This window comes from Labrus bergylta, chromosome 12 (assembly GCF_963930695.1).
Source record: "Labrus bergylta chromosome 12, fLabBer1.1, whole genome shotgun sequence".
NCBI classification, from domain to species: domain Eukaryota; kingdom Metazoa; phylum Chordata; class Actinopteri; order Labriformes; family Labridae; genus Labrus; species Labrus bergylta.
In genome coordinates this window covers 13,990,350-14,018,252 of record NC_089206.1, presented here as the reverse complement: position 1 = coordinate 14,018,252, position 27,903 = coordinate 13,990,350, and the positions used below count along the sequence as shown (strand labels likewise).

General features: G+C 40.9%; 2 protein-coding genes across 3 annotated transcripts; one reads left to right on the top strand and one right to left on the bottom strand.

Moving 5' to 3' along the window:
* The first annotated feature begins 189 nt into the window (after positions 1-189).
* On the top strand, positions 190-16,922 carry si:ch211-117c9.5 (sodium- and chloride-dependent creatine transporter 1). Of its 2 annotated transcripts, none has more exons than XM_065960874.1 (14): positions 190-772; positions 2,025-2,312; positions 5,722-5,853; positions 5,944-6,283; positions 7,352-7,484; positions 8,781-8,915; positions 9,055-9,158; positions 11,042-11,166; positions 11,289-11,401; positions 12,191-12,331; positions 12,653-12,755; positions 12,845-12,945; positions 13,029-13,199; positions 16,759-16,922. In XM_065960874.1, the coding sequence occupies exons 1-14, from the start codon at positions 742-744 to the stop codon at positions 16,804-16,806; spliced, it is 1,965 nt and encodes a 654-aa protein (XP_065816946.1). In that variant the 5' UTR covers positions 190-741; the 3' UTR covers positions 16,807-16,922. The 2 variants fall into 2 exon arrangements, with proteins under 2 accessions (XP_065816946.1, XP_020505737.1); XM_020650081.3 differs by lacking the exon at positions 16,759-16,922 and adding an exon at positions 13,434-14,538 and having other exon boundaries at positions 192-772.
* On the bottom strand, positions 14,541-27,873 carry slc26a6l2 (solute carrier family 26 member 6, like 2). The gene is made up of 19 exons (XM_020650080.3): positions 27,581-27,873; positions 26,213-26,352; positions 25,061-25,171; positions 24,800-24,972; positions 24,538-24,702; positions 21,746-21,898; positions 21,436-21,518; positions 20,578-20,725; positions 19,263-19,376; positions 19,065-19,142; positions 18,850-18,945; positions 18,639-18,745; positions 18,454-18,523; positions 17,193-17,285; positions 16,917-17,027; positions 16,478-16,816; positions 16,334-16,388; positions 15,971-16,101; positions 14,541-15,841 (listed from the first exon to the last, which is right to left on the bottom strand). The coding sequence occupies exons 1-19, from the start codon at positions 27,718-27,720 to the stop codon at positions 15,815-15,817; spliced, it is 2,334 nt and encodes a 777-aa protein (XP_020505736.1). The 5' UTR covers positions 27,721-27,873; the 3' UTR covers positions 14,541-15,814.
* Between the last annotated feature and the right edge of the window lie 30 nt (positions 27,874-27,903).

Here is a 27,903-nt window from a genome sequence, read left to right as displayed (position 1 = left end):
TTGTCTGCAGTTATTTTCCTGATATCAGGTCAAGGACGTGTTCGTGCAGTGTTTTAAAACCCATCCTTGTGACTCCTCTCATGTTGACTGCTGCTGATGCTGTGCGCACCGCACTGTGGGCTGGCCTCAGCCAATCACGTCAGCCGGCAGCAGGAGTGGGGCGGGGTCAACGTCAGTCCAATCTAACTGACCGTGGAGCAGATCGCATTATTCCTCTGTCGAACCGCGGCATCCACGTACAGGTTCATACACTGATTCTGACTCTGATTGGGCTTTTTTATTTTTGTTTATAAACGAAACATCTTTACCTTAAAGCGCAGTATTATTTTCATTTAACTGTTATCCATGAGATTCTTCAGGCTTACCTTCAAGTGCTTCGTCGACTGCTTTTGAATCTCCTTTGTCAACGGCTGAAGGGACTGCGGCGCCTCGTTAACATTTTTCCATCTCTCGGCTGAGCTGAGGGGATCCAACGTGCGATAATCCTAAAAAAAACAACAACTGAGATTTCATTTATTTCAAGAGGGCGAAATAACAAACTCAGAAAAACAAAAGAGTCCAACCGGAGCACTGCGTATTGTTGGCGACATCTCTGCCTCTCTGAGCCCGCCGGGTGCCTTCATAGCCAGGCACAAAAAAAAAAAAAAAAAAAAAAAGCAGCACCTGGTTAAACCAACAGCCAGCCGCATTGCTTTTTAGAAAAAATAGAATATATATTTTTTTGTGCCGCTATCCTACAATATGTCACCTGAGTTGGAAGAGACCAGCCAAGGTGAGTATGCTTGAATGACCTCCAGTACTTCATTATGACTCGTTATTGACCACTTGGGTCTGACACTAGCTTAAAACATCTGCGCACGCTGATGGATTACAGAGAAACCCCACACCAGCTTCACTTGACTTGCCTGACGTCTACATATTTCTCATCACAATATTACAAACACGTCAGTGCATCTTAGACTTCTGATACATCAGTTTAACAGAAGCAAATTTCAAGCTAAATATGCAGCTAAACAGGTGTCTACAGTCTACCTGACTGCAGAAGATACCCCAGTGTTGTCAAGTAGGCTTGTAAAATTTGGTGACTCATGAACATATTAGTCTGTTGCCAGGGGTGTCGTGATTATTTAGGGTTCGTTTTTAAGGCATGGACCCCATTATGCTCAAGCAAACACATTTCTATTGTCTTTACCTAACATGTAATCTGTTTAGATCGATCATAAATCATCACATACAGTATGCACCTACTCCTCACACAAATGTATCAGACAGGTGTCCTCTTGTTAAGTTGCCCCGTAGACACACACATCGCTCACCTTCCTCTCTCGTTTCCCCTCCACTGTTCACACACCTCCTAAAACTGCTCTGATCTGGATTCAGCTGCCTTTGGTTTGCATTCAGCACAGACCACAACTACTGACTGACATGGAATGGCACTAATGAAGTGACACGCTGCTCCTATTTTTGTCACAGTGTGTTTGTTTTTGATTATTTGATTATGTGTATATGCGGAATAAAGGAAACGTGAGCTTCCCGAGGAAGAGAAGCTTGAGACATACCTTGATGCGGCTCTGTGCTGTGTTGTACCGCAGCACACTAATCATCAGTCTGTCTGTGAAACAGGCAGAAAGAAAGAATAACGGGGGAGGGCTTAGGGATGACAATACAACTGCTACACAACTTTAGCTTGTTTAAACACACAAATCTAGTGAGTGTGTATGACACCCTATATTTAAGCCCTGTTACGAGTAAGCCAAGGTTTTAATAATCAGAAAGGTTGGCTGATGCTGTATTGCGATGAATGGAAACGAGCAGTCTCCTTCTTCTATTCATGTCAAGTCTGGTCCAAGGGACAGTTTCTGGAGTGCTGAAATGTTGTGTCAAATTGTAAATTTGTCCTTAAGTTATTTGTCATGTTAAAATACACATGTTCCCGTTGTCTTGACTCCTCTCTTTATCTTAGTCTGTCTTTGGACCGTGTCTTCTTCTTTCTCATGTGTCTCTTGTTCATCTCTCCTGTCCAGGTGAAATCAGTCTCCCCCAGTTAGAGGCCGGCACCTTGTCAGAGGAGGACAGCGGGTCTGCTCGCCCGCTGGTACCTGTGCCTGGAGCAGGGCCAGGGTGTGGTGCAGGCGGAGGGGTTGGCCCGCCGCAGACCCAGGACGGGGCTGCGGCGGTAGCTGTAGCAGTTCCAGTAGTGGAGAGAGAAACCTGGACCAGACAGATGGACTTCATCATGTCCTGTGTGGGGTTTGCAGTCGGCTTGGGCAACGTGTGGCGGTTCCCTTACCTTTGCTACAAGAATGGAGGAGGTGAGCTTCATGGGCAATATGTACAAAATTAAGAAGTCTCTTTAAGAACCAATAAGCTTTATTTAGTACTTTTGATGGACATTAAATATAGATTTTCTCCAAAAAAAAAAGACCATGAATATATATCTTAAAGGTCAAGCAAAGGTTGTCTCGTCATTCAAACTATTAGAGACTCTGCAAGGTTCATGACTGTTTTCAGTCACATTCATCCTTTTTGCAACCTGGCCGATGATGGTGGTGCAATCAACTACAAATGTTGCATCAATAAACATTTTGTAAGCTTGCAAATATGCATCGACTAATCCCAACTGTTTCGGGTCTGTGTGTGAAGAAGTCTAGTAGCCAACAAGGTCTTTCGGTCTCTTGTTGAATGCTGATCTAAAATGCACTTTAAACTCACTCTCACCCCTGAAATATTATTAAATAAAATGATAGGTCAAAAAGGCCGGTACGTCTTTTCAATAACAACGGCTAGATCTTGTTTAGGTGAGTCAGTTTGTAACAGTTTCGATAAACTCAGATACTCCTGAAAGTTAGTAGGGGAACAGTTAAAGGCGGCATGTTGAGGCGTCATGCTGACGGAGCAGGACCTACGTGGGTTTAAGCACGTAGCTGAAAAGCAATGTCCCCCCACGTGGTTTTTACTTTATATTATAGCCGCCTGTTGCTCAACAGATGGACTTTGGAAAAGTTGACCTAGACTTACAGTGTTCCCTCAATGGCAGTTGAGGTTATTTGTGTTCCTATCAAACATTCCCTCTATCCTCTCCTTATTCATGTCTGCCAAGCTGTCCCGCAGTAACCTGAATTGCTTTAGCATTTTCCTCCTTATCTCTGCCCTTCCCACTTTTCGGTTTTTTTTTATGACGTGTTCTGTGAAAAGGAAACTGAATGTTCATAGTGCGGTGTATATGTGGGCTTGTCTAAGTCCAGCCCTCCCTCTTGCTTATGTGTGTGTCTTGTGACCCATGGCTCTGATACCCACCTTCTGGTATCGTATAACAATGGCCCGCCTCACACAGTCCACCCCCTGTGCTCCTGCCCAGCACTCATGCAGCATACAAAGGTGCTCTCTCCTGCCTGTCCTGCTGATAAGAAGGCTTATGGATGTGTCATACAAAAACAGTCCTGTGACTATGACCGTCCTTTCCTCTCCTCCACGTCTGCACAGTTATGTCCATGAAAGTAGTTCATTTTATGTCTTTGACTCACCCCGAGCTCACGCTGTAACACAACACTTATATCAAAGTAGGACTGGGGCCATAAGTCAGCATGAGGACAGTAATAAATACACGTTCCCTTATCTAACGCTTTGCAAATCTTGTTCCTTAATTCATTTTGAACTCAGCTTTAAAGCCCTGATGTGTCTTGTCTAGTTATGATTAAAGAGGATTTATTTAAGCCCATCAAAAGTTGAATTTCTCCATGATTTGGCCAAGATGTCAGAGTATGTATGCACAAGCATTTTTCTCCATTCATTCCACTCACGCCTCCCATTGCATCTCTCTCTCTCTCTCTCTCTCTCTCTCTCTCTCTCTCTCTCTCTCTCTCTCTCTCTCTCTCTCTCTCTCTCTCTTTTCTCTCTCTGTGTCTCTCTGGCTCTCCCACCCCTTTCTCTCTTAGACTGCCGCTCACAAATTTTTCCTTATAAGGCTGCAGCCCTCTTCTCTCAGAGAATGACATAAAGCATGATTGACTGAATGAGGCATAAATTGTCAATGAATAACACCGTCTTAGAGCAAGCAGGTTGATGCCTTGATGTGTCACTTCTGTATTTGTTGGACCTTCTCTAACACAACGCTGTCCCAGTTTTTTTTTTTTTTCTGCCTCCCGTGGCTGTGATGTAGCCATCTTTCCCTCCTTTCTTCTCAGCCTCTCTCTGCTCTGCGTCACAACTTGTCATGTGACTCTCTCCTGTCTGCACGCTGTGGTGCCATCAACCAGTTATTGATTTTTTTTAGACTACATGGTTGGTGTTGGACTTCATTGTTTTACAGTATGCCAACTTTTTCTTAGCTTTTTTTTCCTATTGTGTTTTCCTGATAGCACTTAAACTCTACCACAGTAGAAACAGATTATTTATGGAAACATAGCAAGGATCAAATCCTCTAATTACTCCTGTTGGGGTCTATTGTCTTTTTCCTGTCTTATTTTGATAGTCCTAGGTCCACCTCCACCCCCCGCAGGTTTCTAGTTCAAGGATAATACTTACCAAAACTATTCAAACACTTGTGGAATGGGAAGAAAATGTGGTTATCTCCCACATTCAGTTTCAATGCCTCTCTTATCTGTGGCCTTGTCTGTCCTCCTCTTGGCTTGCGCTCTTTTGCCCTTTATTTCCTCCTCCTCCTTCCGACTGCTTCTTGTTGTGTCGAGTGCTTGATTAGGAGAAGCAACATCAGTGTTTGTGCAGTGTGTGTCCTTCTGGAACTTGCTGATCATGACTTTAACCTCAAATGTACTTCTTTCTTTAAGTATTGTTTAACTTTCCCTCAAAGGGCTGAGCAGGACATACTTAACAACAAAATTAAACAAAATCTTGAAAGGTTTTGATCCAACGCACATACTAAATTTACAAATCCAATACAATATGTCTTCAATTCAGATTTTCACTTTTTTAATTCAAATGTAACATTTCTTAATTACAAGGTTTTTATGGAGGACAGGCGTTCAAGGTGTTGCGCCGGTAGTCTAGTGCAGGGGTTCCCTAACTTTTCGTCCCTCGACCCTCAAAATAACGATGCGAGAGACGGGGGACCCCCCCCCTCTGTCCCTGGAAGGGGTTCAAACATTTAACGTTGCACAGAGCAGCATGCTAACAGGCCAATCCAAACACTGACATTAGAACAGCACTTCAGAATACAGCAGCCTGAAGGTCATTATATTATTTCAATGTGTCTGTGTGCATTTTGATTTACAAAGAGCTCAACAGATACCTTAAGGACTTTTTCACAATCATGCTTAAAATATGCAATTTTAAGTACAAACAAAACACACTCTTGTCCATCAGGTGTACTATGTATACTGCTTCATTGGTACTGCTTTTTTATTTGCTGCATCATTTCATCCTCTTGAAGAAAATTGCTTCAAAAAATGTTCCAAGTGTATGTTACTCAAATAAGTCACAGGTTACATAATAACAATGAATGTATTGATCTGATATTATTATTATTCTTCATCTTATCATGTGGCACTGGTAGCACTCAGATACTGTGGCTATACGTTTCCTGTTATATCATTGCCTCTTGCCAGTGCTTTACTTTTGAATGTATCGTTTTTGAGTTCAATTGAAAATCGGTCCAGTACAAAGCTTGAGCATGAGCTAGTGTTTCCAGTCGCCTGTTACGTACCACAGATGTGATTTAATAGCTGTGACCATGAGGCTTGATATGTGTGTTCAATGTTGCAGGGGTTTTTCTCATCCCCTACCTGCTGATTGTCTTCATCGGAGGCATCCCAGTCTTCTTCCTGGAGATTTCACTGGGGCAGTTTATGAAGCAGGGAGGGGTCTCTGCCTGGAACATCGCACCTCTCTTCAAAGGTTACTATCACAAGAAGAAGGTTATTTATGCTTTTTCATCCCCTTTGAAAATGATATTCCAATATGCTTTCTCCCTCCCATTTCCATCAGGTCTGGGCTTGGCCTCAATGGTGATAGTATTCTTCTGTAACACCTATTACATCATGATCCTGGTGTGGGGCCTCTACTTTCTTTTCCACTCCTTCACCAACCCGCTACCCTGGGCCACCTGCGGACACCCCTGGAACACCCCAAACTGTACACAGGACTTCCGCCGCGCCTGCCACAACCGCAGCGCTGCCCAGTCCGCTCTGCAGTCACCTGATGCCACCCCCTCCAAACTCCTTGCCTCAACCACGACCCCGTTGAACCTTTCTTCAGCTCAGCTCCTTCTCAACGGCAGCTGCATGGAGACTGAGGGCATGCGCTCCCCGGTCATCGAGTTCTGGGAGTATGTCATACATTGCTAAAGATTCACTGACCATTATCACATGGTGGCCAATTTCTGGTGACGTCATGATAGGGTGTGATGTGGTTACAATATCATACTGATGTGTTGCAGGTTGCAAGTTGTATCACATCACTGCTTTTCTTTTGGTCAGCAAAATGCAAAAAGATCATAAAGTTAAAAAAGTCAAGAAAGTCAAAAAAAAGTCAAAAAGTTAAAATTCTGGTCAGAAACCAGGTCAGATTTCAAGTTAAAGCAGCATATTTCATAATCCTTTAACTATGTTAAGACTAAAGCTAATGATAGCATTAGGAATTTAGCTTTTAAATGATGGTGTTAGCAGAAATGGCTTAAAGCTAATATTACTGTTTTAGAGCATTCCACTAAACAAAAGGAACAGCGTCAAATCCAAGCAAATGAAATGTTAGCTACAAATGTTCTACTTTAACTGTTAGAGACGAACTGTACGACCACTTCCGAGCAAACACTGTGTTAGCTAAGAAGAGGTTTAAAGCTAGCATTAGCCACCGTCAGACGGTAGCGCAGTGAATGAGTTGTTACGTTGGTTAGACGTCGTTGATAAATTGCTCACTGTTCCTCCAGATTTTCATGATCCATCGTCCCTTCAGCTGCTCATTAATTGAGATGGTTTGAAATTGTCAGACGACATTTGTATGACTTAGTTAACCTGGAACATGTTTGGCCGCTGTGTAAATACAGTGAACCGAGGAGCGTACAGAAATACATTTCATGCCTTAACTTAAAGTTTTAAATTTTCTATCACATTCATGTTGTGAGAAATTGATTCTTATCAGTGTCCTACTATATGCGCCATGTACTTTGAGTTCCCTGCTGCCCTTTGTCCATACTTTATGTCATTTACATTTTATATGTCTGGCATCTATCTGACATTTGCAATGCCTATAAAAAGCCTATTTTGACTTGCAAAATACAAGTTGCTGTCATCTTGATGAAGTTAAAATAAAAAAGCTTTCGTCTGTGTCTTGCACAAAATACGTTTGAAATCCTTTTCTTTCTTCTAATGTTGCACCTTTGCCTCTTTCCTCCTAGACGTAAAGTACTCCGTCTTTCTGGCGGGCTGCACGAGCCTGGTGCCATCAGCTATGAGATGGTGCTCTGTCTCATGGTCACTTGGGTCATTGTTTACTTCTGCATGTGGAAAGGAGTTAAATCTACTGGCAAGGTAAAGTCTTTTCTAGCTGTGTGGTTCATGATTCTCGGTGTTATATTGATTGCACTGTTTGGGTTTTCCGAGAGCAGATTAATAAATCGGGCGTAACACTTTTACTGTAAATTCAAATGTTTCCTTCTATTGTCAAGGGTTAAAGAGTATTTGCATGGCTACACGCAAAGGTTCAAATAATTGCAGCATTTTGCCCTTTGATCCCAAATCAGCTTTGGTATAGTGAGAAGATCTTTGTCTAGACTGAAACGCAAAAATAAGGGCACTCATTAATAATTTGAATTTCTGCTACTTTGTTTCTCACAGTATTCATGTATATGAGCAGCTTAATGTTTCAATAATGCTATAATCTTCAACTGATCCTTTGATCCCGATTAAGTTATACTCTACGTAAGCATTATTTAGAGAGACTTCTGTTTAGTCATTTAAGAAAGAAAAGAGACATTTTCATCCTTTAATGTGTCAAGCATAAGCATATGAATGCATCCCTATTTGTAGCACATGGGCATGTCTGTGTTTGCATACTTGTGTCTCCAGAGTAGCCAAAGCTCATAGAGAAAGGGGGAACAAATAATGAAGGCGATTGAGCCAGCCAGCCATAAGCCGATTAGTAACTTTCCACCATGGAGATGTTTTAGAGCTGGAAGGGGCTTTTCTGCCAATGTTCGCCCTGATCAAGGCAAATATGTGCTTTCTCACTACTTTGCTCTCAGCATACTGATTTAGCTGGGACTTGATGCTTTTACTAGGTAGCAGGGGCGGCTTTCTCAGCATTACTTGACAAAGACTACCTTCTGAAAAAGGGTCTGCCAAAAACCCCTGCTATTGCAGGAGGTTTACAAATTGTCTGGCTTTCCATTTACAGGCTACCTTTTCTTCAAAGTAACATGACAGGGCCCATTACACATCTACTACAGGAAGGACCTAATGGGCTTCTACTTAAGACTTGAGTATTTGCAAAGCAGGTAATTGCTTAATCAAAGTGATAAAAACATACTTAGGTGCAGTTACATTAAAACACTTGACCATAGCTGATGGACCATGTTAAGCACTGAACTTCTCAGCTAGCTTGTTAAATTCATCACATAATTACATTGTTTATGTACTTACTTCGTATGTTGATAGGTGTTTAAAATGTGTTAAGGGATTTATTTTAGAGTTTTCTTTTTTCACTTAATCCAAGTTGTAATGCATAGCACTCAAAGCTCACCTCCCCTACCCCCAGTACACCTTACAAATTGGTCCCACAAAATCTACAAGTGTACTTCACATCTCTCTTTTTCCATCTCTCTGTAGGTTGTGTACTTCACAGCTCTTTTCCCCTACCTGGTTCTGGTCGTTCTTTTGGCCCATGGAGTCACTCTACCTGGAGCTATAGATGGGATTGTTTACTACCTGAAACCAGACTGGTCCAAACTTGGAGAAGCGCAGGTATTACCTTTTGTATAAGCCTACATCTTGGTGTCCCCTGAACATTTGTCTATGCAGTGTAGCAACAAGACAGTATGACATGATCATGTAAACACATATCAACACAGTGTGAATATTCAGATTATTACATCTGTGATAGGTGTGGATTGATGCCGGCACTCAGATTTTCTTCTCTTATGCCATCGGACTGGGTGCCCTGACTGCGCTGGGCAGCTACAACCGCTTCCATAACAACTGTTACCAGTGAGTTTACACACACAACATCACATCACACACCACTGTCACTGGAAGGAGGCCAACATCAACACAAACACTATCAGCCAGACTCTGTTTACTGCTGCACGGGCCTGTAGCGTATCAAAGAAACCAGAAAAAATGGTATTTCCTCTAGAGTTATCAGACTTTCATTCACCAGAAAAAAATCTGGCAGAAAGGGAGCAACTCCACTCTGTTCTATGAAACAAACTACTAACTACATTTAGGATGTAAAGACACTTCTCTCCCTGATGAAAATAGAACTAAATTGGTCCCCAGCATGTTTCCTAGTGGCTTCTTTGAGCCTTCATTACTTCTTTAGCTCTGTTTCATTTACAAGCTGTCCTTCGATGATGTCTTTTCAAACACTAAAGGAAAAAAAAAACGGTAGCAGAAGGTAATTTGGCTCTGATTGAAGATTGTAGTGCAGACCCTGTTTTACATTGTCTTTCTGTAGCAACAGCTGGCTTCAGGTTTGCTGTTTTTGTTGGCTGGCTGATAACCTTGCATGTGTTTACAGTCACAGACTGATATGTAAACATATCAAGACCCTTACACGGTAGCTAGTTCAAGAGCAGTTGTGGGGATAATTGTTTTGAAAATAGCAGCACTTGCATATTTGAAATGCCCATAACAGGAGGAGCCTCATAAATACACTGCCATCGGACTTGACCTTAATTGGAAGTTGAAAGATGAGTTCAGATTCTGAGGTATGTCAGCCCAGCTCTGTTTCTCACACATACTGAGAGAAGCACAGGAATAGCGTAGAGGGTTGTGTATATAAACTTCTCACAGATGCCTGTGTGTATAGAATATTTGCTCAGGAATCTGTTATTTTCCGGGTCATCTTCCAAGCCACATATCTTGACTTCATGCATCTTTTCTTGCCATGCTAACCATGTAGCTACATGGATCACAGGGTCATTATGTCTGCCTTTTAGAGACTTTGGCTCAGTGTGAAATATCCACAACAATTTGCTAGACTAAAGTGTATCTAACAATTTGCTAGATACACTTTGATATAGGTCTTCACTGTAAGATGGTAATTTGCATTTATGAGTTAATGTAAAATTCTATCAAATCAAACAGAACATGTGGGGGGGGGGGCCCACTCAAAATTCAAGTTATAGAAAGTCTGGAATTTTTTTTTTTCTTACTGGCTCATATGAGTGCTTGTTTGACTTTGGATTTCAAGTCTTCTTGACTGCGTTCTTAACTCAAACAGTCTCAACACTCACTTGTTTTAATTATCATCATCCTCTGTTTCTGATTGGATGAACATATTCACAGTGGACTGAGTGGACCTTGCTTCCGAAAAAACAGCCCAATCCGTGTTACAAGAAATGCTATTGTGCAACTGTTGTTTATGCATTCTTCATATCAGAGAGCATGTTACCAGCTAGCCCTGACTTATCAGGAAAAAACAGAAGGTCATTCCTCACCATGAAGACCGTATAACAAGGATTGTTTACAGGGTCAAATGAGAATTTGATCTCCATTATGTGTGTATATATTTTCGTTTTTTTTATTCATTCATCATTGTAACTTCAGATTCATTTGTGTTGAGCAAGTAATGACAAAGGTTTGCTCCCTCTTTCCCCTCTCAGACCTTCAGACAGACCACCCATCAGTTTTTTTTTATTGCTCTCTACCTGTCAACTACAGAGACAGCAGGAGCTTTTAGAGGAAAGCTATTGATCCTCAATGCACTAGCCAAGCTTATCTCCTGTGTTGGCAATGTTTGTGCTGAGTGTCTTACATGAGCCTCATGTTACAGCATGTTATAATGTTCCCTTTTTTCCCAGAATTATCTGCTCTGCGTTATGTTTCCCTTCTATGTGTCTTTTATTTTTTTTCTCTTTTCCCTACAGAGATGCTTTCCTACTGGCTCTCATAAACAGTGGAACCAGTTTCTTCGCAGGCTTTGTGGTGTTCTCTGTGCTTGGCTTCATGGCTGCAGAGCAAGGCGTGGACATCAGTAAGGTAGCTGAGAGTGGTAAGAATATAGCTATATAGAAACTGGCTGCCTGAAACCCTGTGCAATACGCTCAGAATTGACCGTAGGAGCTGTATTTACCTTGTCCGTTTAAGGCTCTGACTCTGTTTCCTAATATACAGGACCTGGCCTGGCCTTCATTGCCTACCCTAAGGCAGTGACTCTGATGCCTCTGGCGCCACTCTGGGCAGCACTTTTCTTCTTTATGTTGCTTGTACTGGGACTGGACAGCCAGGTAATACGACTGTTGCAAATGAGTTTGTTTGTATACAGGCTGAGGAACACATTCATAGAAGCAAAATACAGAAGACTGACTTGCCTCTGTTATGTACAGTTTAAACTTTTTTTTAGCAGCATGTTTGTTGTGTGTCAGTTTGAGCCAGAGCCTACATCCATTGTTTTACAGCCCAGGGATTTGTCAATGAGCTTCTGTCCGATTCACACAGAGAGCGTCTGTCTACTCTGCAATCCATTCATTTATTCTCACTTGTCATTCTCTCCCTCATTTCTTATTCACTCTTCAACTCTTTTGCCATTGCAACATTGGTCATGCTTTACCACGTGCATTCTAGGGAAAAAAATGTAAAAATAGCTGCACAGCTGTTGTCCTCTCTACTCATTCGGGAGGTAGAACTTAGATACATGTTAACATTCTTGCATTGGGAAACTGAGGATGGGTGTCTTGGACTTTGCTGAGATACTCGCCTACAGAATCTCGATCGTAAAAGTCATGCTGATTGGTTGATAGGGAACAGTATTGTGTAGTATTTGGTATAGACCAGCACCCATCCATGAGCTCAAGTGAGAAAGAGTCAAGTGGCTTCATTCTGTGTATTCTTCGTATCATTTAAAAGTGTCAGATATAGAAACATTTCTAGTTCATGTGTATTTCCCTTTAATATCTACTTTTTGTCTGTGTCAGTGAAAAACCTTTGATTGAGTTCAGTGTATTCATTATGTCTTTCTGTCACTCCCCTTGTCCCCCTCTTTTTCTATCTCCATTCTCTTTTTGCTGGCTTTTTAGTTTGTAGGGGTTGAGGGTTTGATAACAGGAATAATGGACATGCTACCCCCTAAATCTGCCCTGGGCTCCCTACGACGAGAAGTGGTAGCAGCCATCTGCTGCTTCATCTGCTTCCTCATCGACATGTCTATGGTCACTGAGGTACGTTGGAGAATCACACAAGCTTTGGATTCTTAAGAATTCAGAGACCATAACACAACTAACTGTGATAACACTTAGAAACTATATGAAAGTCATGTGGGAAGAGGGTCTGACCTGGAGATTGCTTTACCAGCAGGAAATGACTGTAACGTTTCTTTAACATAGATGGATAATTAACCCCTATAAGGATTATAAAACAACTTCCAGTAAAGGAACTTAGATGAAGGCTTAAACAGTGGTTGACAAAGCTGGGAAATAGGTCACACATTAAGTATTAACATGGTGGTCTTGATGCTGACTGCTCTCTCTATTTTTTTTCAGGGAGGGATGTATGTCTTCCAACTGTTTGACTACTACTCCGCTAGCGGCATCACCCTGCTGTGGCAGGCCTTCTGGGAGTGTGTGGTGATTGCATGGGTCTATGGTGAGACAATACCACACTAATAAAACATCCCCAACCCAAACATCAAAATTCAAGGCTTAATCAAAGCACCCTTGTGTAATATCTGTCAGGTGCGGACCGTTTCATGGATGACGTGGCCCGTATGATCGGCTATCAGCCTCTGCCCTACATGAAGTGGTGCTGGTCCTACATCACACCTACTGTCTGTGTGGTAGGTGTCTCTTCTCTGTGCTTTTTTTTTTTTTTTTTTTGTCTACCATTTACATAATGCTAAAAAATTCTCTTTGCATATAGGCAGTGTTTCTATTCCACGTGGTGAACTACAAGCCCCTCACCTACAACACAGTGTACACCTACCCCTTGTGGGGGGAAGCGCTTGGTTGGCTATTGGCCTTGTCTTCAATGCTCTGTATCCCTGTCACGGTTCTCTTCAAACTACTGCGCTGCAAAGGATCTTTGCGGGAGGTCAGTATGCCTGGCTTCAGGCATGCATGGTTGTTTACATTCTGTTGTGCACAAGTTTCTGTTTGGAATCAGTAGAAACGGGTCTCCTTGGATACTGCCCTCCCTCTTCTGCCGTATTTTTATTTTGCTGCTTTCTTACTTCGTTACTCATTAGAGAAGGCGCATTAGAGCAGGCTGAAACATGTCACCAGTACACAACTCATCATAGCTATGCCCTTGTCTTTCTTCACATAGCGGTGGCAGCACCTTACCACCCCAGTTTGGGGAAGACATCACCTGGAGTACCTGGCCCCCGAGAGTGAGGCCAAACTGCTGCCCCCTGCAGGCACCAAGAGTACGCTTCTCTTTGAAAGTGTCATTTGATGAGCTGAGCCCTACAGAACACAGAGCAAAGGTTTCCCATGACATCACCACACAAGACACTCACACAATAGCTACAAAAAATAAAAACATGCAAACACTACACAGGCTTGGTAAGAGCAAAGCCCAGATTTGTTAAACAATTAGCAGGTTTAAAGCCCAGGACAAATGGACCAAAGATTAGACGGGAGAAAATCTGAAATACACACCCTCATGCCGTATAATGTCATCATCCAACGCTGACAAACCCTCTGCTCTGCTTTCTGACTCTACCTCGCTGACTCTCTACTCTCTCTCTCTCTCCCCCCGTCTTTGTTTTGTCCCGTCTCGTCCCGTGGTCGTTGTGTGTATCTTGTGTAGTTTTGTGATATCTTCCCTTTCTGTGCCTGTCTGTCAAGGTTTCAGAAGCCTCATATGTCCCAACATGTCATGTCCAGTTGAGCTAAACGAGCAGAAACTTAAAAGATTCTAATGAAACTTTCTTAATGAAAGATCTCGTATCTGCTGCGGATTCACCATGGCCTGAATGTGTGTATAAGTGTACACATGTTTGTGTATCTGTTCTTGTGTGTGTGGAAGGAGTGTGTGTGGAACCATGGCAGCGGCGTCTTCATTTGTATGTGAAATAGCCTTTTCCAGCCATTGTTTTCTGCCAACAGTATTCTCTCAATCAACTGTAAAAAATAACTTCCATTTGTAAAAAAAAATATATATATATATAAAAAAAAGAATCAAACCGAGACAATGCATCACCACTTCCAGCTGTGTGTTAAAAACTATCTTAAGTATCCAGTGTATTGTAGGGTCTGTGAATCAGTGTAAACAGTATTTGGAGGGGATGATGACCAGTATTTCCACTTAAGAGAGGGAGAAACTTGAGACGGAAATGTGAAAAGAGCAGGAGACTAGGACAAGGGGAGGGGAAAGAGACTTGATGCCATGTCAGAAAGGAAGCAATAAATGACCTGATAAAGATGGATCCAATGTGTATTTATGACTCTTTATTTACATGGTCACATTTATATTTTATTTGCAAAACTTACTTGAGATATGTTCAAAAAAATATTCTGGTTCAGTCACATTACAAATTAAAAAAAATAAAATATGTACCTTTATATACCTGGATAAAAAAAAAAGAATTAATTAGTCCAACATCTCTCAGGAAACTAGATCATGATCAGTCTAGTAGCACAAACCTGAGTTATAAGCACTGAAGGAGATGTGTGTTCTGTAATTTACAACACTTGACACTGTTTACATAGGAGTGGTTAATCCAGGGAGCCGATCATTTCAGGATCACTGACACACATTTCAGTGTCTCCTGCGAGTAGATCATTCATTTGTGGAGGTTGGCATCTGTTGTGGTAACCTTGTTCAAACATCTACAAGCTACTACTATTAGGAAAACCATATATGGGCCTTTCGGGTAGATCTTTAGTACGGTTTTTTGCTTTAAAATTTGAAAAGGCTATCTAAATATATTCAGGACAGATACATGGCTTTTATCACAATACAGTTTTAGCTTATGACAGTTATGATAGCAGATGATAACATGACACTATCTGGAAATAGGAGATGTCTGAGGAATCAGACATGTGAATACCAACGATAAATACACCCACGGCCTGTTCAAAGCTGCTGCCTGTTTGAGATATAATACAATATACATAAATAGCTTATAAATTCAGTTTATCCGTACATACTTCTAGTGTAGATCCATGGAAGGGGGCTAGGAACCCTTGATAGAGGTAACATCCAGGCCTTATCAGTGACAAATATTTACATTTCATGGTACATTATGGAAGACATTTGGATTAACAGGAGGGCAGACTGCAGGAATATATAGATTGACACGCAGACACAAGCCCGTTCACACCTCTCACACATGAGTTTCTCCTTACAGTCAACCTTTCGCTCTCTCTACTCTCTCACTCAGGCTAAAAATACAAACTCCTATTAGTCCAGTGTTACATTCTCCCACTCTACCCCCGCCCCTTCTCTGTCTCTCTCGCACACCACGGAGGAGAGCGCTGCAATGACGTACCGCTGGCTATCTCATTAGACGATATCATAAAAAGCCCGTTGCCACAGTGATGGCTCCCTGCATTGCCATGGCAACCAGCCGCCATGTCAAGGTGGTGCATTCTTCCCCCACTGAACAGGGAGGAGACAATGACTGCCAATAGCGACCAATGAAACAGCCAGCAGTCTTGAGTGGAGGATGGAGAGAATTGGAACAGTACGACCCCTGCTGGTCACAGCTTAGTGCTGCAAGGCACGTCCTGAAAAGATAGAAAAGATTCTGAGGGGACGGAACAGTTCAGACTGTAGCCTATTACAGCGATGATTAGTGATAAGCAAAGTGGAGAGAGCCTTTAAAGTGTAATTGATATTCATAGAGAGGAACTCACAAGGACAAAGTCTGTCCGCCTCAGTCTCTTGAGAATGTGAAGCACTGCATCGTGCACTGTGACAAACAGCCTGCTCTTTGGGATGGACTCTGAGAAGAAACCTGCCGTATCCAGCTGCTCCACGACACAGGCTAATATATGACGACACAGAAAAGCAGGCGTGTCGATGAGCGGCCTCATGAGTGCATGATATAGAAAGCATTTTGGGATTATAGAAAGTAATATTGATGTGATGGGACAGGGAACAATGTGGCGCCAGTCTGAGACTGAGACCTCGATGTATTCATTATCTAAAGCTCCAGTGCCTTGCGTCAGCATTACAGACATTCCCTCTGTCTCTGTTTGGCCTGTTGCACTACTCACCTTGGCAGCCTGCGAGATAGACTTCTGCGTCAATCTCTCCAAAGTCCCTAAATATCTGGGAGAAACACACAGATATCACTTCATGTTTGCTTTCTTTCCCCCCCTCTTAATTTACAAGACACACACTTTGCCTGACACACGTACATTTTTCAAGGTCTTCACAGTGACTGTGTCCACGAAGCTGGTTGTTGAAATGTCCAAGATGATGCTGTGTGTGCATGAACCGCAGGCCTTTCCCCTTTCCTCATCACAGTTGTGTGATGCCTGGGTGATGCTTTTATTGCAACCTGTTTCTGAATCTGAGTCCGACTCAGTATCGTGTCGGTAGGCCAAGTTTTCTTGACCTTTACCTAGGCCATTTTCAGATGAGAGTGTGGTGCTTAAGGCCACACCCCTTTCTTGACTCTGTCCTTTTTGTCCAGCAGAGTCTTTCTCCTCCTTCAAAGAGAACGTGCCATTGGACAGGTGGCTGACTGCTTTTTTCTGCCAAACAGTAAGAGGTTAAAATTAGTGACTTAAACCTTCTTTTTTTTTTTTTTAAATGTTATAGTAGCTCTAAATAATGTAATAAAGAATATCATACTTGTCTCTTTGCCTCCTTTTTAGCTTTCTTTTGAGCTTCCTCTTGTTCACGCTTCAGCTTTGTGTCTTTTTTCTTCTTCGCCATCAGTAGCTTCCCGATATCAATTCCACTCTGCACAAACAGACCGAGCATCACGTTAAAGGAGGGAGCAGAAAGTGGGACGAGTGAGAGAGATAATGAGAGTAGTTAAGGGTGCTGTAGACAACAGACAGGGATTAAATCTTCAAAAACAAGTGTACACACAAAACACACACATCCACATTCATGAACACACACCTTTTCTTGCAGGGCCTCCAAGTACATCTCAGCATTTGTGTAGTAGATAGTCGTTGATGAACGGAAAATTTTAATTCCTGGAATCTCTTTAGCCTGCAGGGATACATCATGAAGCAGAAGGGGTTCAGAAACTCATGCTCAGTTCTGCTCTCATTTGCACTTTTTGCCTCCCAAAGGTGTAGTTTGACTAAATGGGGTTCTTAGAACACTAATGACCGAGGCTGAACTTTTTATCCATTATAGTTCCAGTAAGGAAGAGTGCAGCCAAATTTAAAGGGGAAGAAAGCAAATGTTTCTTATTCAGCCTTCTGGTTATGTAGATAGTTGTCACTTTCCATTGCCTAATTTGTGAGATGACTGTCTCAAACACAATACAAGGTGGATTGCTGGTTTTAACAGAATCTGCAGCCATTTGTCATACTTACAAAGTAGCCGTTTTCATCTAGAACCCTAATCAGTTTGGGATTATCAAACGCTTTCATACTGTTTGATTACTGTATTAATCTGTTAATCTAGGCCTGGCAGTTAAAATGGCACTTGAAAATGAAGAGTGACAATGCAGAGGGAATTCTGGTCAAATTTAAAATAAAATAAATTATCTGATAACCTTTGGACAACAGAAAATGCTAGCATTCAAGTACTCTCTGGATAACATTACACATACTTACATTAAGCTAGCTAGGAATTAGCCTACATTAACTAGTTTTTTGTTCTGAGCTCATGTCTAAGCTACAAATTCAGCCTTTCCCATTGTATTTTGTTACATTGCATTATATATATTATATATTTTCAGCAACGTCCTAGCTAATGGTAGCTAGGACGTTGCTGAAAATATGGTACATGTAGAAAGTTGAATGCTAATGACAATGGCTGTTGTCTGACCCTAGCTAGGAAGGTTGTCTTAAAAAAATGATATTAATTGTTTATCGTATCTGTTGCTGAAAAAACTAAGCAGTGAATGATATATTTGTAAATACTATAAAACAACCTAGAGCACAGTAAGTCCTACAAACTACCTTATAACAGCAATTATATGTGTGATGAGTAGGCTATATTACTCATTTTGCAGGAATCTTAAAAAAATGTAATGATTTTTACCAGATGGTCCTGCTTTATGTGAAATCGGGGGATCATAAAGTTTTTAAGTTTATCCTGAAGTGGTAATACATGTTTGTTATATGTTTTTTTTTATGTATCATTTGAATTACAGGATTCTTGAAAGGCTTTTGAATGAAAATGATTCAGTAGAGTCCAGACTCACCTCCCTGTAGCTGTCTATGTCTAGATAGAGGTCAGTGCCTGACACCTGGCCCAAGATAGAGTAGCGGGGGCTGAAACATATCAATGTTCATTTAAAACAAATAACTGTAATTTATAGCTCTAAAAATGTCTTGTGAAAATCTCTTATCATGTTTGCAGAATGAATAATTAATGGTGTGTAGTTACAGTTGTGTTCTGAAGATGACAGTGAGCATGGAGAAACCGATGGAGACAGCCAGCCCAAGGTCTAGATTTAGCAGGATGGTGCTTGTGAATGTTACCAGCCACACCAGCTAGAGGGCAGCGAGAACACTCAGAGTCAGCAGGTTCAAAGAGCTAAAAGGTTCACACAGTGTTTAACCGAGCAGAATGACTCTTAAACAGGATTTAGTCGTACCAGATCAACCTTGTTGGTCTTCCACAGCATGGGCAGGTCCATGAACTGCATGAACATTCCTTTCAAATTCACAAACACTATTGTAGATAAGACAGCCTGAGGAACACACACACATACACATACAGATGTATTACCCACATCCTTTATAAATCCAAAAGAGAGATATAGGCCCTACTGATCACTGGATGAAAACAGCACTGGAGGGAGAGCATTACCTTGGGAAGATCTTCAAAGAGAGAACCTAGTTTCAGAATCGTGACTAACACGATGATGGATGAAACCATTCCTGCAACCTGACAGGACAAACACACACACACACACATGTACAAATATAGTTCTCAGGTTAAAAATAAGAAAAAGAAGTATTCAGAGGTAATTGTGCTGTGTATGTTTATGACAATAAGTGTCTTTACTTGTGTTTTGCCCCCTGTGCTCTCCTGCACAAGGCTGCGAGACAAGGAGGAAGTCACAGCGTAACACTGAAAAAAGCTGCCAACAGTGTTACTAAGACCCAAAGCAACCAACTCCTAGAAAAAGAAAAAAAAGACACAACATTTCAAATGAAAGTATTTATACTCATGTATAGTCTAATCTGGATTGTCTTTGATATTGATACTAGCATTTGGAGCTATCAATAGGGACTTAAGTCTAAGTATAGTATGTGAGCAGTCTCTAACCTTTGGGTCAATCCAGTAGTTTGCTATTCATTAACTTTATGGCAATGTCAACACACCCCTGCCACACTGAGAGCTGTGCCAAGCATATTTAAGACACACTTGATTGCATAAAGCTGGTTGGGCATTAATGATTTAGCAGACTTGCTCTTAGTGGCTGTGAGTGCTCTCAGCCTGTCACTCTCCAGAGAGGATAAGCCCAGTCACATGCCACTGCAAAGTGTGTGAATAAATGTGTGTGCCATAGATAAGAATAAAATATTTTTTTTCAAAAACGACTGAGTTCACACGAGCATTTGAAAAGAAGAGGTTGTTCAGAACTTGTCCATTGAGTTAATCTTCTTTTTTTAAGAGGGACATGTAGTGTTTGCGTGTGTGTTGTAGTGTTTCTTCAGTAAAGAGGTGAACCTAACCAGATGTACATATCAGGTTCACTGGTACTGCAGCAATGTATGCGTCTGACTGGGGAGGGAATCCTGGATGTTTTTGTAACATGATTCCAAGAAGAGATTTTTGTAGATAGACATTATTGGCTTTGATGCATCTTTGCTCACCGCCTTGAGAGGTTTAAGCGATCGAAATGTCTGTGTATCTACTATTAGATATAATCCAGACACTGATGTTGAACATGGGGATTCCTTTCCTAAACTATTCAAGTTTGCATTATGTAGAATGGAAAACTCTTTCTAAAAATGAAAAAAATGCAGTGCTGCTGAAAACATAGCCACTGTGAAATAATTATTTATCTGTTTTTTTTTTAAACAAATTTTACTATAATTTAACAATTGAAAAACCTGCAAACTGAAACTGATGAAAGCAAATGAAAAAAATAATTCCATTTCAAATGAACTGAGCATCTACACAAAAATGTTCAGACAAAAACAAAGGTCATTATTGTTTACTCTGTCTGGGTGCAGCTTGATCCAGGTCAAGGTGATAGTGATGTTATGGACAGCCATGATCACTAGTGAACAGGAACGACCAAAGTCTAATATTAGATAAAAGTTTGGCCTTTTAGATTCAAAAGCGTATCAAGTTTGAGTGTCTTTCTCACCTGGTTGCTGTCCACCTTGTAGCCATGTTTGAGGGCGAATGTTTTGCCAAGGGAAATGTTGATGGCGTATCCAACAATGGCCACTGCAAACGCATCGCCTATCACCTTTGAGAACAATGTGGCATCTGGAGCACGGGGTGGCTTGAGGCTGGAGCAGGATGAAATTAGGAATGTTCAAGTTTTTTTTTTTTTTTATCACTGTAACCTTGTACAGCACACATAATGCTAACACACAGGTGTCTTTACAAACAGCTTGAAGCATTGGGACAGCTCATAGAAACTGTTAACATTGAAAAAAAAAACTGTCTGAATAGTATGTTTACAGTATGTAGGCTACGATCTGCTCCAAATCAAATTCCGCTAGAAGGATTAATAAATAAGAATTTTATCAGCTGCTTGCTTGACCTTGTTGTAGAGGTCAATCAGTCCTCTACAGGTTCTTATTACATTGTTACTTAACCAGTTTTTCACAACTCCTGATCATTTAGAAACACACATAAAACCTCAAATCAGCATTTTACAAGAGGTCCCAAAAAAAATCAAAATTCCATCACTAATAGAGGCAGCTTTTCTATCTGTTATTGTAGGCCTACGCTATGTTGTCACATCCCTCTTTTTGCCTTCTGGGGAATTTCTTCTCACTAATGGACTTTTTCGTCCCAGAAGCTTTTAGAGCAATAAATGGATCTTTAGAAACTCATTCACCCTGTGCCCCCTTTTCAAGGGCGTGTTACTAATAAACAGCTCCACAAAACCAGGAAATGAGTCAATTCTGTGTCTGTTTATATTCTACACAGTCTTGTACATGCAGCTGTCCTGAATCTGCCCCACATTTTAAACACACAAAGATGAACTTACCCACTGGGAATCTCTCCAACCACGTCAATGCTGTATGTGTCCGGAAGGCCACAGAAGTGGGTAATGATTGTTGCTGCTATGATCTGTTGAAAATTAAAGCCACATGGAAAGTTGTTTTAGTGTGTGGGGTAAATCATTACTTTTCAATACAACACCACTTCTTGTGTTAAACAAGGTCACGGGTCCCTCAGTCAGGTAGAATCATTGTGGTCCTGATGCCCCCTAGTGGACAAGTGGATTACACCAACACATCATTTGTATGCAAGTATAAATAAAAAGAAAGAAACCAAGGAAGAAGGAAAGGTCTTACCACAATGAGTTCTATCGGGATTGGTAGAGGCAGCTTCTGTCTGTAGCAGGCATTGACTTCTTTAACTACAATGAGAACAGAGAGCGCCACCAGGCTCACCACCAGCTCTGGAACTTTAGTTTCAGGGAGCAGCCTGCAGATATCCACTAGAGTCTGTGATGGGAAGAGTTCAGGAGAAAAGTAAAATGCAGAGGAAGAAAGTCAGAAATGAAGTTGATACAAATATAGTGTAGAAAGCAACACAGTATAGTAGAGCTGCTTGACAAAACTGACTCATAGCATACTGCTAATATTTTTTCACAGAGCCATTTTGAAACCCAACAGTGTGAAAAGTGCATTATAATGATACAATTAACAATAGCTAGTTTCCATTTAGCTGCTTCAATTTTGGATCCTGGCATTCTATGATCCATTGTCATAGCATGCCAAGGCAGCTGAGTAAATCGGAATCACCCGAATGTTTAGGTCACACTCAATTCAAATAAAAATGTCTAGAGTAAAAAAAATGGCCCACTATTTCATTTGAGTAAGGCCATCTTGTTTATTTATTTGATTGGGCCACAAACAGATACAATTTCAAGAGTAAAAAAAAATGACAAAGGATTCGACAGCATCTCTCACAGATCTGTTATATCTTTTGTATTATGTACACTGCACTTGCAGAACATTAGCTTGGCATAGCAAAAGGCTTGATTCAGCATAAAACAGATTGTAAAATTCTGAATAAGAAAAAAACAACAACAACACAACACCAACCTATATAATTGCTTTAATATTAAATATGTACAAACAATATTTCTGTGTAAACATACAAGGTTGCCTTTAGGAATTTGTCATTGTCGGGAAATGTTTTGCACATAACCACCAGCATTATGGAAGACCTTTGTCTTTATGCAGACTTTCTTTAACAGATTAAAAACTCTAAACATGGCCCTCACTTATCAAAAGTACGTACGGCAGAAAAATGGGTGTACGGTCATTTCCACGCAAAGTTCGTCACTTGTTAATTTGGACGTGAGCAGAGGGTACGCTCAAATCTCACACCAGGTCTCAGTTCGTGTACGCACGTTTTCAACTCAGTGTGGACTTACGCTGCAGCTAATCTGTCTGTGTCGGAGAATAATTAGATCATACTATAACAGTTCTTGTTAAGACGGATAGATAGAGGTTCACAGATTTACTGTTAGATAAGATATCTAAAATGTATTTTATATTACGCTCCACCTCAAACGATCTCTGTAGGCTACATTGCTTTTTAAATGATGTGGAGCAGCGCGAGCTGTCGGGTGATTTATTATTATTATTTATTTATTATGTTTGTTTAATCGATTTACTTTACAGATTAGAGATTAGAGAGGCTGCTTTCGGTAATTACATGTTAAACGTTCAGCGCACAGGAATATCACTGCAGAAAATACTGAGACAAATTAAAACAGAAAAACTAAAAACATTTACCGGTACTTTAAAAGGACAGAAAATCTTCCAGAGGATAGTAAATACAACTTTTAGCCTCTGAAATGTGAAATATTTAGGAATACAGAACATCAACATTAGATCATAACTAATCGGTATGTCCAGATATTAAAATAATAAATACGATGATGTGCTACATGCGTAATTGCGCACAGCAGACGCATTTAGGCCAGAGACTACATGTGACATAATAACCAATAAAGAAATCCGGGGGGCTCTAAGACGGAGTCAGGACCTTCTTTTATGTAAGTGTTAAATTCTTATGTTTGGAAAGAAGGCTAATCGGATGAGAAGTGCACATTGCACAGCGTTTGATCAAACACTTTATTCGTGCGATGCAGGACGTTTCAGGTTTTCATTCATCTCTTTTAAAGTCTCATAAATGGCGAGCTGCCAGTGCAGCCGACGTTATCCGACACAGATGCAGGTTCGCCTATACCACTTGTGCCTGATATTGAGGCTGAACCGATGAAAGAAGCCACTCGCTCCACGATCTAGGATAATTTCAGGTGGGGTCCGGCTGGCGTCCTCCGCTCCGGGAGCTGCTTCTTTTAAGACACAACACTAGGCTACATTGTAGCGATCGTATGGTCTGACCAGGTTTTTTAAACTAAAAGTATTTAAAAATTTGATTATAGCCTATATTATGTACGTTACATATCATGGATGTTATATATATTTTATATTTAAAAACAACGCTGTTGAGCTTTCCATGCAGGCGCATTTCTGCTGAAGCTCTTTAATCCTACATTTCAGGCTGCCAAACAACACAATGTTATTCCTCTTTACTTTTCTCTGTTATGGTGTCATTGCACTCAGGTCATATCTGTTTCTCTTCTTTGCTGTATTACGTATCTCCATGCCGTAAACTCTGGGGGCAAGGACAGCTGAGCCGTGAATAAATAGGGGCGTGGTATTTAAATGACGATCATTTCCAGCAACACTTATCAACATCCGGTCTTGCGTACGCCGTGATCAACCAGATACGCACGTTTCACAGGTCCCACGTGGACCCTGTCCCACAATGATTTCTACACCCAAATCTGCGCTGGTTTCTACACCAGATTGATAAGTGAGGGCCATTGTGTTTATTAGTGAGCTGAAGAGGTGCTGGTAACTTATTAGCAAGATTGTTACCTTTAAACTGAGTAATGAGAGCTTTAGTATTTCTGCTTAGCTAACCTTATTGGCTGCTGACTCTTTCAGGTAGAGCCTAAAAGGAGTGTAGGAAGGGAACCAACGAAAAGCCTTAGTCTAAAGGTTAATCACTTGTTACAAAGTGTCTCATATGACAACAGTATAATGCAGAACATACTCACATAAATAAGGGAGAGGGGACCACTGAAGCGAGTCGGTGTGACTCCGAACAGGTACTTCAGCTGGGACACACATACATGACATGCTGATCCTGTGGTATAGCCTCGAACCAGAGGCTCAGACAGGTAGGTGACCACAAAACCAAACTTGACCAATCCTAACAGTATCTTAGAATAGAGCAAATAGAAAGAAGGGGTAAGCTCAAAGTAGAGATGTATGACTTAAAATGTTTGTTCAGAACTGCACACATGAAAAGGGACACACCTGAAAGATTCCTGCCAAGACAGTGAGAGAACACGCTATCTGTACTCTGTGTGCATCACGTGCATCAATGTCCACACTTCCTGTGCTGTTAGTCCCATTGACAATAAAGTTACTGTCTGGTGCCAGCCTCTCGGTCACACTCCCGATCATGATGCTGATCACAGCAAACGTACCTTAACAAGCAAAAAAATATAAATAGGCATGTCATGCACAGAGACACACAAAACATGCTGAGTTCATTTTTCTCACTTCTTTACTCACCTATGGAGATGTGTCTGGAAGTCCCAAAGATGAAGTAGACCAGCACTGGAAAGAGGGAGGTATAAAGGCCAAACACTGGGCGTAGGGAAGCCAAAAGAGCGTATGCCATGCCTGATATATAAAGATAAATAAAACACAGTCCATACCTTATTTATAACAACAGTTTAAGGAATAAATGAAATTGGAAGTTAGGGATGAAATTTAGGCCAAATAAATTGCACTTTTATGTCTGTTTACCAGCTTCAGCTAGAGGAAGTAGGAAGGTTTTACTGGCTTAGACTAAAAGGTAAAACTCTTATTTAATCACTTATTTGTATTCATTCATTTTCTTATAATTTCATGGTCAGTTGCAACGATTCTTTTCGAAGTTGTGCCATGACCAGGCGATAAACCTTGTTGTCTGAAAAAATAAGCGAAGCCAGAGGTGCCAAAAACTGCAGTTCCTTTAATGGCCACATTTAAAACCGAGTCAATCCCAATTAGTCCCAATCTATATACCAAACATTACAGCAGAAACGACCATGTTGACAATATTAAAGATGTTTGGTGTCTTATGCTTATTCTCCAATTTATGACAATTTAGGAGGAATCTTTTACTCAACTTGCCGGTTCAAATGAGGTCCTCAAATTATGTATAACTTTTAAATGGATTGATCACACTAGATAGAATTTGGACACAAAGGGAGTGCTGCTAAGCAAACTTTGTGTACTTTATTTTAGCAACTTTTTCTTCTGGCGATGCTACTGAATCCATTATCTGTGTCTGTTATGCTGTCATTACATCTACCTGTCTTTTTGATAAGTCTCTTTTTATCCCACTCTTTTAGTCTCTGTTTCTATCTGTTTTCACTCTTTATGTTAAACTATAGCGTTCGTTCTCCTGGATAGTCATTCAAAGTTCTAATGCCGACTCTTCACACATTTGTCCTTTTTATGCTAGCATACATTAAGCTAACTCTCCAGGGTTAGCAAATCATACTTAACTGACCAGTCTCAGAGTGGTATTGATTTTCTCTTTTCACTTATGCAAAGAAAGCAAATCAGAGGACCTCACAAAAAAAATGATAAAATGTAAAATTCCAATGACATGTTTGCTAAGTTGGTAAGGATTGATGTGGATTCAGTCAGCTCCTCCACTGTCCATATTCATACCCTGTGGCAGATGCATGATGCCCACGCTGCAACCAGAGACCAGGTCCCCTATGAAATTTTCTCTGAAGGAGTAGCGAGGTAGCCAACTGAGAACGGGGACCCATTTCTGCACTGTTTGCTTCAGTCTAGGAACAGAACACCTGAATTCCAGGAAGAAAAAAAAACATACCATTCACATCACAGCATAAGATTTGAACGTTTTCAATAAATATCTCGCAAACAGGTGCGTTCAGATGGGGGACCCCAAGTGCCAGCACAAAATCTTTAAACCTGATTGACTATTTGCTTTGTCAGAAGCAGGACTTGCATTTGAACCAACTTTTGAGCTGTTTTGCGGCACGCAGGCTAATGCTAGTAGCTTTCTTTGCATTTCAGTGTAGCACATTTTCTTTTGTTATTGAAATTGTGATTATGGGTGTGAATCTTTTTTTTTTTTTTAGGATCTTCAATGATTGACTAAGAAATTAGTAGATAAAGTACTGTAGCTGGGATTAGACGAGACAGAAAGAGTAAATAAATGCTAGTCATTTGTGTATGAGTGCCCACAGATAAATCAGCATCCCAGTTGGGCCACCTCAGTCAAAAATATATTAGGACATGCCTCTACTCACCAGAGACATTTTTTTTTGTCAGTTTTTAAAATAAATGAATAATTTCCTCAAATGAGACTTGTGAATTGTCCCACCTGCTTATGTTTTTATCAGCTGGCCTTGGTAAACAGCAACTCACTGGATAACACCAGCATGTCAGCGTGCTACGTTGACTTCTATAAAGAGGTGCAATGTTGTACTGAGCTAAATGTCTTAATGTTAATTTGCCTGCGTAAAGAGATATGAGATATCTTTCTCCAAGAACGGGTTTGGCTACTTGTTCCATCCCCAGGGACAAACTGCTGAAATGCTACTTTTCATTATGTGACCTGGGTTGTTGTGTTGTCTTATTATTTGATTATAAGGTCTTATATGATGTGTCACAGGTTGTAATGAAATTCTATCATATAATGAACATTGCTTATCTACTGTCATTAAATAACTCTGATTTGTCAGCTTTTTTTCAAGCATGGCTGAAAAGTGCTTTGAGTTAAACATCCACTCTGAGAATTTGCATTCAACGCAAACTTATTCACGACTCACACAACACAACAGTAAAGCTCAACATACACAATCACACATACACACACACACACACACACACACACACACACACACACACTCACACACACACACACACACACACACACTCACACACACACACACACACACACACACACACACACACACACACACAGGCACACACACTTAAAATAAAGTGCATTACAATCCAAATGTCTCCTTCTTGTCTTCTTACATTATCCTTCTGCAATCTTACCTCAGGGCCTCCTTCACCCGTTCACCCACAGTTGGTTTAGTGGACCAGGTCCCTTTTTGGGCCACTTCATCCAGACTTAACTCATCCAATACTTTTCTCTGCACAAAATACTCCTCAGCTGAGCAGTCCTGTGCCTCCATGTCCAGGTCTATCAGTCCAAAACTTCCACAGATTTCAACAAAAGCATATGTCCTTTTTTCTGCCCGAGGGTCTTTTTGAATGGAAATGACAGTCACAACTGCACATCAAGAGCCAAACCGGGAGTAAGAGTGTGAGCTCCCTACTCTTGTATACTTATTGACAGTGCTTGTTACTGAATTGTG

Coding starts and splice junctions, on each gene's coding strand:
- slc26a6l2 (XM_020650080.3), bottom strand. CDS start 27,720: ATGGAGGCACAGGACTGCTCAGCTGAGGAGTATTTTGTGCAGAGAAAA. Junction 24,973..25,060: donor TTCCAGACACATCTCCATAG/GTGAGTAAAGAA, acceptor TTGCTTGTTAAG/GTACGTTTGCTGTGATCAGC. Junction 19,143..19,262: donor GCACAGGGGGCAAAACACAA/GTAAAGACACTT, acceptor TTGTCCTGTCAG/GTTGCAGGAATGGTTTCATC.
- si:ch211-117c9.5 (XM_020650081.3), top strand. CDS start 742: ATGTCACCTGAGTTGGAAGAGACCAGCCAAG. Junction 8,916..9,054: donor CCAAACTTGGAGAAGCGCAG/GTATTACCTTTT, acceptor CATCTGTGATAG/GTGTGGATTGATGCCGGCAC. Junction 12,756..12,844: donor GGTGATTGCATGGGTCTATG/GTGAGACAATAC, acceptor AATATCTGTCAG/GTGCGGACCGTTTCATGGAT.